General features: G+C 36.9%; 1 protein-coding gene across 2 annotated transcripts in view; it reads left to right on the forward strand.

Moving 5' to 3' along the window:
• Positions 1-2,958, forward strand: part of abhd18 (abhydrolase domain containing 18) — a 28,277-nt gene extending 25,319 nt beyond the window's left edge. For both annotated transcript variants that reach the window (XM_044363487.1, XM_044363486.1), the window contains exons 12-14: positions 759-895; positions 1,275-1,437; positions 2,674-2,958. In XM_044363487.1, the coding sequence (XP_044219422.1) occupies positions 759-895; positions 1,275-1,437; positions 2,674-2,731 (358 nt within the window). In that variant the 3' untranslated portion in view covers positions 2,732-2,958. The remainder of the gene's footprint in view (positions 1-758; positions 896-1,274; positions 1,438-2,673) is intronic.
• The last annotated feature ends 6,568 nt before the right edge of the window (positions 2,959-9,526 follow it).

Below are 9,526 nucleotides of genomic sequence, written 5' to 3' on the forward strand. Positions count from 1 at the left end.
GATAAATATAATTGTTAGAATACTTGCTCGAACACTGTTTTTTTTCACTGAAAAGAGTTGATCCATAGATGGGTGAAAAATTAAAAGAAAACCCAACATAAAGTGTGTTAGTAGTTTTAACAACCCAAAAGGAACATGACAGATTTGATGGAATTTTGCCAGAGTTATGGCTATAACTCACTTATGCCCAGTCTGATCAACAAGATGTTTTTCACACTTGATGTTTGCAATGTGATCTGACAGGATGTAGTCTTTCCTCCACTCCAGAAAAAAATCTGCAATCAGCCAATCAACTTTTAGCATGAGTTACTATAAACAGCATTTGCAGTTGTTCATCAGTAAAAACCTGTTTGGGTACAGTATGTGAAACTATGGACATGGACATAGGTTGTAGGGTTGTATATCAGACATGAATCTGACAAAGGGATTTGTATGTAGAAACTCTATGTAACAGATAAATGACTCATTGTTGACCAACAACAGACAATCTTTGCTTTCCACAATTTTATATTTTGTTTTCAACTTTTTGGTGGTAGTGATTTACAGGTATCATAACTTAACAAAATATTGGGACGTGGAGAGGATACTTTACTCATGAATCGTACTATTGCAATCACATCTAATCTCCACACTATGCAGGAAGTACACTCGCAATAATGTACGTGTATGTTTTTGTTTCACTAATTTTGTTGTTATTGTCAGTATCCTACTGTTACTTGTTCCAGTGACACTGTTTCATCTCTTATGTTTCATCGCAGAAGCATTCATGCCAAGAACGCATTGCATGTGAAGAAGACAGATTCAGCCAAATGCTGTCGGCCATCATTATACAGGGAGTCTATAAGCTTCATGAAGGGAGTGATGGACGAATGTACACACATGGCCAACTTCTCTGGTTGGTGTTACAGTGCAGGCAAACCTATATACAGGCAATGTTTCTGATTTGTATCATAACATAAATAGGACAAAAGAAAGCAAACATCCAAAAATCCTTCAACAGGTGCTGGATCAAAAAAGCACACCTCCAAGCAAATTTACTAAAGAAATGTTTCAGTCACACTGAGAACTTCATCAGACAAACAGCATTACAAGTGGCAGGCTATATATCTACAGTACATACACACAGTATTACTCAGGTAGTTTTTACCTCCTATATCATTGGGCTACTAAGAAAATTATCAGTGCAAACCTTTGACGGAGCCACACATATACACCGTGCACCCGTAGTTTTTCCCACTGCTGATAAATGGTATCTGTCATTCCTTCTGTCATAGTTCCTGTAGACACCAGTCTCATCATCGTGATCCAGGCCAAAGAAGATGCCTACATCCCTCGTACTGGGGTCCTCAGTCTGCAGGAGATTTGGCCAGGGTGTGAAGTCAGATACCTGAATGGAGGACACATAAGTGCTTATCTGTTTAAGCAGAATGTCTTCAGGTAACACTGACTTGTTAGTAACCTTATGCAGTCACTCACTGCTCCCTATATAACAGACACTTAGCAGTTTACTCAATAGTGAGTCATAAATTGAGATTTAGGACACTCACTAATCGTCATCATTTTGCATCACCACGTTCACTTGTGGAGGTGCATAAGTTATTTTTGCATCTATAAAATGTGGTGCATTGCACTGTGGGATTGTAAGCAGAAAGTCATGTACATGGCATGGACACTACTTTTTTGGTTCCATTGTGGCATTTTGGAGGGCACTATACAGTGGATAAATTTACACACTTTGAATTCAGACATAACTAAAATGGCATAGGGTAAATATAGTGTATCTAGTGATTATTTGCTATACTTAGAAAGCCACTGAGGGGCTGCTACTGGGAGTTTTCATAGTGACATGTGCTTCCAAGGAAATGAGCGTTTGTTGATGATGGAAAGTTCAGATGTATTGTGCAGATTATTTCAGCTCACCACTTGCTGATCATCCGTTATTGTTCACTGCAGCTTTTTACACTAAGTAGAACAAACTGTGTTACAAAATATACAAACACAAAACAACTTGGTGTGAAGAAAGAGAATAGCTTCAGGAGCAGTATGGAGAACAGGAATTGTTACTGCAAGCAAGACCCATTTCCACAGACATAATGGCACATGAGTATTGTATTAAGACAGAAAAAAACCCAAACCTGCCCTTAAATGCCCCAGGATACTTGATAAAAGGCCAAAATGAAAGGTTTGGCTCTCTGCAAGCTGGTGTCTGTATTCGCACCACTATCCAACATCACTCTACATTCAGGAGTGTAGGGTGTGTTTTTGTAAACTTAGCACAAAAAGTAAGGAAATTTGTGTTTGGTAGTGCTGGTGATGGTTTAGTTGTGCCAGGCCAATATCAGGAGTGAGGATCATCTTCATATCCTATCATATAGTTGTGAAGTAGCTTGTGAAAATAATGTGTGCAAATCTAAGAAGGCTACAGCTTTCAATGTGTCTGATACATTTAATTAACATATCTTCTGCTGCTAATGTAATGTTCATGTTGTAGCTGCAGATTGTCAGCATAAATTAATACACTCCAAACTGTATTGCATTCTCAGCCAAAGAATACACTGAAACAAACATCACAAACTACAAACATTTTTGTACATGATTTTTTTCTTTGTCATGCTACCTTTTCTGTGTTGTTGTTGTTTTAGAATTGGTATCTGATATGCGTTTTATTTCCAGACAGGCCATATACGATGCATTCAACAGATTCTGCCTGAAGTATCCTAATCTGCACTAGCTATGGCTCCCTTCGACAGTACCAGGACTGCATGTTGAACAGAATGGAAGTGGATATGTGTGAGTGGGTAGGCTGAAACACACTGCGTCAGCTGGACATTGTAAACAGTGATGCCTGTCAACAGACCAGTGTCCTCAGCATGAAGTATGGCAGTTAAATCATTTCTACTGAGACATGATGTGTCTGAACTGTACAGGCTATTCTTAGATAAAGATCAAATGAGCACAGTCCCTTTCTAATTCTTTACATTGCCTACTTCTGTAAAGGGAACGATGTGTGTCTTGGTGCACCCAAATGAAAAATAATTGATTGAAACTGTATCAAAAATGTGACCCCAGACTCTGTGACCTAAGACCTTATTACCAGATAGTGGACTTTTCAGATTAAAGTTGGTGTGGAGTTCTCCCACCAGTATTTGGTTGTCAAAGGAACACTCAGGCCGTTAGTTTTGCTCTGGCAAACTGGTGGTAACTGTGTTGGCTCTGTTATGAATATTCCATATACTCTCCCTGTTACCTAGAGACTCTGGATAGGACACACAGTCCCTGTATTATCATACTGATACTATGTCAGAAAATATAAACTCCCTGTTGCGTAGGTATGACAGACCCTAGGTTACTATTAATGGTGTAACAGAACATAGTTGATCCACGATCAGTACAGATCACCCCCCATGGTTTGGCACGCATGTGAACCACTGATTAATTGCAAAATTTAAGGTCTCATTGGAAACAAAGTAAACAAACTGCTTTAGCTATAAGTCATGGGCAGACAGTGTGTCACTGACAGGGATTTTGAAGAGCAACAACCAAACTAGCATCTAATGGGTCCGAATTGACATTTTCAGGTATGTTTCAGTTATGCTGTTTAATACACTGCAGCTGAGCAGCTAATTGGCTGGCTAGCTGCTAACTGACTGTGACGTCCCCAAGGAAAGGTCCAGGGGATAAAAGGAGTAACACATATAAAAGTAAGCCCGAAAGAGAGGAAGAAAGGAGAAACAGATGTTTCAGGGGGGGGTATCTACAACAGGGACAATAGTTAAAAATCAACCCAAGATAAACCAAAGTTAAAAAGCAATCTTCACCCTCCCTTCGAAAAGAAGTAAACCGAAACCTACCGATCCCAGTGTAGAAACACACAGTACACAAGCTGCCACATGGCCCACTGACTGGGCTCCCTCTCTCCACCTTTGTATGCACGTTGAATATTTATTTGGTGACTTGTTCAACAAACTAAGGTGCAGGACAAGACATGTTCATGTTTGTAAGTTATCATCAAGTTTCGATGACGTGATCTGAGGCTATTTTTTCCATTCACTAGCATGTTTAAAGGAAGAAGGTATCATGCCTCATATTGCAATTTGATTTAACAATTGAGTATTGAATATGTTATATATTTTAAGATTTTATTTAAACATTGGACATCTTGAATGTTTTTTTTCATTTAAGCCCCCCCCCCCCCCCCCCCCCCCCGCCCCCCCCCCCACACACACACACACACACACACACACACATATACACACTTTTTTTCTGATCTGAAAATGATACAATCCGTGACCGAAAACCATAATATGACCCAAACCGTGAGTTTTGTGATCCATTGAATCTCCAGTTACTATATGATAAATTAAAAGAAGAAAGTATGGCTATAAATACAATTCTGATGTCAGAGAAATGTCATAGGAACATTTAAAATATGAATCCATTCCTCGGTGGGGTTCAAATTACCTACTTAGACACAAGGTAGTCACAGGAAACAATGCAGCATTTAATCGAACATTATTGTATTACTCTCACTGTTTACTGGTGACCCTCCTAACTCCGTATCAGAGCTGTGTTACTGCTAATGCAAGCCCACCATCCCATTGACACTACTTCACATTAAAAGTGTGACAGACTGCACACCCCCAACTCTTAAGCAAAGTAACCAACTTTACTGTATCCTGCTGTTATGTGGAAAACTACTTGAGCAGCATGTAATCAGATCACGCTTGCTTGTGACTTGATGGAGATTATTGACTGGTTTCCTTATTTAGCTTTATTTAGTTTTCTTAGCTGTGCAGCAAACAGATGCACCAGTACTCGTCTTTGTATTTCTAGCAAAGAATCTGCTCAGTGAGTGTTTGCTGTAGTAGCAAACCACACATGTTGATACCACCAGTAACACAACAAGGGTGTCACCTATTCAACTAGGACTGAAATCTAAATGATTATAACTTAAAATAAGCCACCACAGCAGCATGCATCTGTGTAGGAGACACATTTACTTCTTTGTACAGCAGTATTATTAGATTTTTGGGGACTGGAAGCTGCAGTGTCCGGTGATAATTCTCTGTGGGTTTATCACTAGTAGCAACTTTTTTCACACCAGTCTTTTATCCACTGTTAATATAAAACACTGATTAGTACAGCTTTAGATGAATGAACAAGTGTTTCTTAATGACCTCAGTAGATATGACTACTGTGTATGAAGGAGGACTGATCTCATAAAAGTTATGACTATGTTGAGGGTCATAATATGAGGAGCTGAGATGGCAGATGAGCGAAACAATGCAGCTCTTTAATTTGATGGAGCTCTATATACTCAGTCTTGTCACTGCTGTTCTTGCACACTGGTCTATCACTGGTCTTTCTGCCAGAGCATACGTCTTTAAACTAGAGGCCTCAGTGTCTTTGACAGAGATGTTGTTGGACCATCATAACAAGACAGTGAAGAATGGTAATAGCTTGGCTTATGTGGTCCAGATATCGTATCATGTGCCACATTTCAATATAGTAAAGTGCAGAACATTCTACACATACATAGTTGAAAGTTTCACTTGACACAAATAACAGCAAATGAACATGTCTGGAAAAACTAAAGTGAGAAGATTTCAGCTTCAAAAGAGTTCAGTCAGACCTGTCAGGCATTCTAGACAAACTACTGCTGTCCACCTCCACTGTACCGATGCTGTGACAATCTGCAGTTTGTCCAAAATGTTCAGTTTAGTTTTTGGTTAGGTATATAATGTTGTAAATAGCACCCCAAAAGCAAATCAGATTGAAAGAATAAAGCTAACCTACCCCCAACAACCAACTGTGTGTCCTATGGAGTGTAAACAAACACATACCGTTGAGTAGAGGGGGGCAGAACAACTGCCAAGTCAAATTTCAGTTATAGATTGTCTGACCCAAAACACAAGTGTTGATTGTAAAACATGCAAAAAATACATTCCAAGTAACACATTTCCCTAAATCAACCAGAACCAGAAGATCATTTAAACAAGTCTAGAGAAGGTTTTATGAGAATCTGATTTTGAAGATTCAAAAACAGAGTTTTGACATTGAAAGAGGCAGAGACAATTTAAGGACCTAGTTCTTGTTTTACACTGAATTTTCTTTTGTTTTGTTTTATATTCTAAAATTTGTGACATGTAATTAGTTTTAAATACTGCCAATAATCCTAAAGACAGAATCAACAATTAGACTTACACAGTCTAATAATGAATTATTCATTCATTCATTCATTAATCTTATACAATAGCTTGTTGTATTTTGCTTTTTTTGATTACAGTTTACAATGTTTAATTACTATCTATTAACACATTTGACACATTTGAAAAAGCCAAAAATTGATTCATTTGATTTGCATTGAACTGATTCATTATTAAACTCAAAGTAAAAGAAAAAGTTGTGAAAATCATAAGATCATTGAATTATTTAATTATATAATTAATCATTTTATTTCCCTATTCTGTCTTTAAATTATGAATTAATAATTGAATTTTGAAATTGCAAAATGTATATAAAAATACCTTCAAACGTGCAGCTTTGTTATTCCATTTTCTAATGTCTCTGCCTCTGATTCCATCTCAGAATTCATGTGCCTCCTGCTATAACGTTTACAGTGTCCATTCCATGATTTCTTTCTTTTAAAAATGGTTCTTTGAAATGAAATCAAGTCAAACCTACATAGCAACCAGGTGTGCTCTGATTGGACAGATTACTACTGTAGCTACGGTTGCCTCTCTGTGGGTAGAATCTGGGATTGAATTTGTAGGTGGCATACTGCTCTTTAAAATAAGGCAATCACAAATGGAAACTGTAAAGCTGTAAACAAATGAATTGTGAGACGGCATATGATATAAAATACATTGATAAATGAAATGAAAATCATACTTTAGATTAATTTTGCAATTTTGTTTTAAAATGTAATTCTTAATTGCTCATTGAAAGTCAGAATAAGAAATCAGAATAATTAATTGGACGAAATTGAATGATCTTGTTATTATTGCAATAATAAATTAATAATAAATCTAATACAATAAGCTTTATTGTATTAAAGCGTCTTTATTGATAAATCTAACAATTTTTTATGTTTTAGTTGACTGATTTATTATAATTAAACACCATAAAAGTCTATAATATTCTGGTGGCACACTGCAATCACCATACTGGTTGGTTCTGCCAGTATTTTATATTACATTGCAAGTGGATGCTATCTCTTTTTATTTGAGAAAATAAAGTATTCTACAGAAATACACAAATGATAAAAATGATTGTGGAATTGATGGATATGAAAGTTTTCCAGCCATTCTCACTATTACTCACGAACTATACATCAGGATTTAGTCTAAAATGAAGTTCAGAGACAGAGCAACAGTGTCTGTGGTGAAAGAAAAAAAGAAAACCTCTTGATAATGTTCATCTGCTAAAACAAACCAGAGACCAGATGCATGGTTCTTGTCAATATGTTGCACTGAGTTTTGCATACACTGCCATGCTCTTTAAGACAACAAACTGGAAAAAAAAAAACTGTTCTACAAACAAACACAGTATTGTAGGTCATATGATCACACAGTGGCAGCTGGTGTGGAAACAAACTGACATGTGTATGTGTGTATTTTTTCACACCTCTGACCAGTGAATTTTCTTTATAGGATGGACTCAGTTCTGAGTCAGGGCAGGGCTCACGTTCAGCAAAAATGTCTGTTGTCATTGAAGGACCATGCCACTGTGTAATCAGGTTTATAAAACACAGTAGCATGGTTTGGAGAATGTTTAGCTGTGATGTGAACTGTAAATGATTTTTAGTAAATGGGCTAAAACATGCAAACCCACTGGTATGGTCCTGTAAGAACTTACTGATGCTACTTTCTGCTGCAAAGTACAGTATACTGCTCCCTTTAATACACCTTTTGCCGGTGGAAACTATTAGCCAATCAGTCTGTGTTTCTGTGTTTGAATTCTTTTTTTTTTCTTCTTTTTTTTGATTGTTTCACCCATATTAATGCTTCAGTTACTGTGCCATATTGTTGTTTTCCATTTATATAATGTTTGTGTGCCACTGATACAGCAAACCTTCTTTGTCCCAACAAAGCTGTTTGTAGTCCACCACAGTTCCAGCAAATAAGTAGTCAGGTTTCAGCAGCCTCATTGATAACATCTTTACATTTGTGGAAGTAAGCTTCTAATGAGATTATTGGTAAATGGCTGCATTTAAGCTTCGCTTTTATACAAAGGGCTTTACAATTCATTCATCCATTCATACACATACTGTCATGCAAGGTGCTGTAAAATGACACATTCTTAGGAATTATAAGATAACTCTGGTAAAAGTCTGTACTTTCCTTTTAAGCGAATCCTATGTGCGGAGCACATGCACTGCAGCTCTGAAAGGTTGTACTGAAGCATAGTGATGCTCTGACTTCAATGTTGACATCAGGATGCTAACATGCTCATAATGACCAATGCTAACAGGTTGATATTTAGCAGATATAATTCAGTTCATCCTATGGGGATACTGATTGTCTGCACCAGAGTTCATGATAACCCATCTAAATGTTGTTTTTGTAAGATATCTTACAAAAAACAAAAGTGTACACCTGCTGGTGGCAGAAGAGGAAAAGTCACATTTTTGTACATACACTCAAAAACATGAGTGTATGTACAAAAATGCGCTAATCCATCCAATAGATGTTGATTTGATAGATCAATGTTGATAGATATTTCATTCTGGACTAAAGTGGTGGACTGAATGACTGACCAACATTTCCATCAAGCCAACATTTCCATCAAGTGTTGAGGCACAGTTTCAACCTGTCAGTTGAAATTGTGCCTCAAGACTTAAGTTTTCCAGTCACAGTGCTGTGGTGAAAGATCTTGCTGCTTTTGTGTGTGTCTTGTGGGTTCAAACATCCAGATTGATTGTATGTTTTAAATGCAGTGATCGAATGGAACAAAGGGAAACAGAAACAAATTAGCTGTTTTATATAGATAACAAAATGATAAGTTTTGTGCTCAGGAAACAAGTTAACAGTTTGATAATGTAAGCAGTCACACACTCCTGTGTACAACAGAAACAAGTCATGAAGAGGGAGTATTGCCTTTGAGACCTCTGTAAAATGTCTTTTGCTGGCTACCCAACAATGACTGTGGCTAACTCTGTGTACTGGTCTTTTGAATTCCCACTGAATACATTCTCCTATTTAGGACAATCTTACTTTGTTTAGGTTTTCAACTTTGCATTAAAAATAAATCAAATAATCCAGTTCTACTCTTTCGATTTTTTTCTTCTTTATTAAATGAAGCCATGTTACTGTATCAGTTTCCTATTAAATCTTGTTTAGCCTGTAATAATTAAATGTATTTCCATAGCACAAAAAAAGTTTACAAAGTACTTCATCCATTACTCAAAAAACAAGATAAAATGCACAAGTTTCTATAGATACAAAAACAGTAAAGAGCAACAACAAACTATTAAAGCAGAAGGTAGAACAAAGGGACATGTGTAACGGAAAGTTGATCTGTAATT

Source organism: Thunnus albacares, chromosome 10 (assembly GCF_914725855.1).
Source record: "Thunnus albacares chromosome 10, fThuAlb1.1, whole genome shotgun sequence".
In the NCBI taxonomy this organism is placed as follows: domain Eukaryota; kingdom Metazoa; phylum Chordata; class Actinopteri; order Scombriformes; family Scombridae; genus Thunnus; species Thunnus albacares.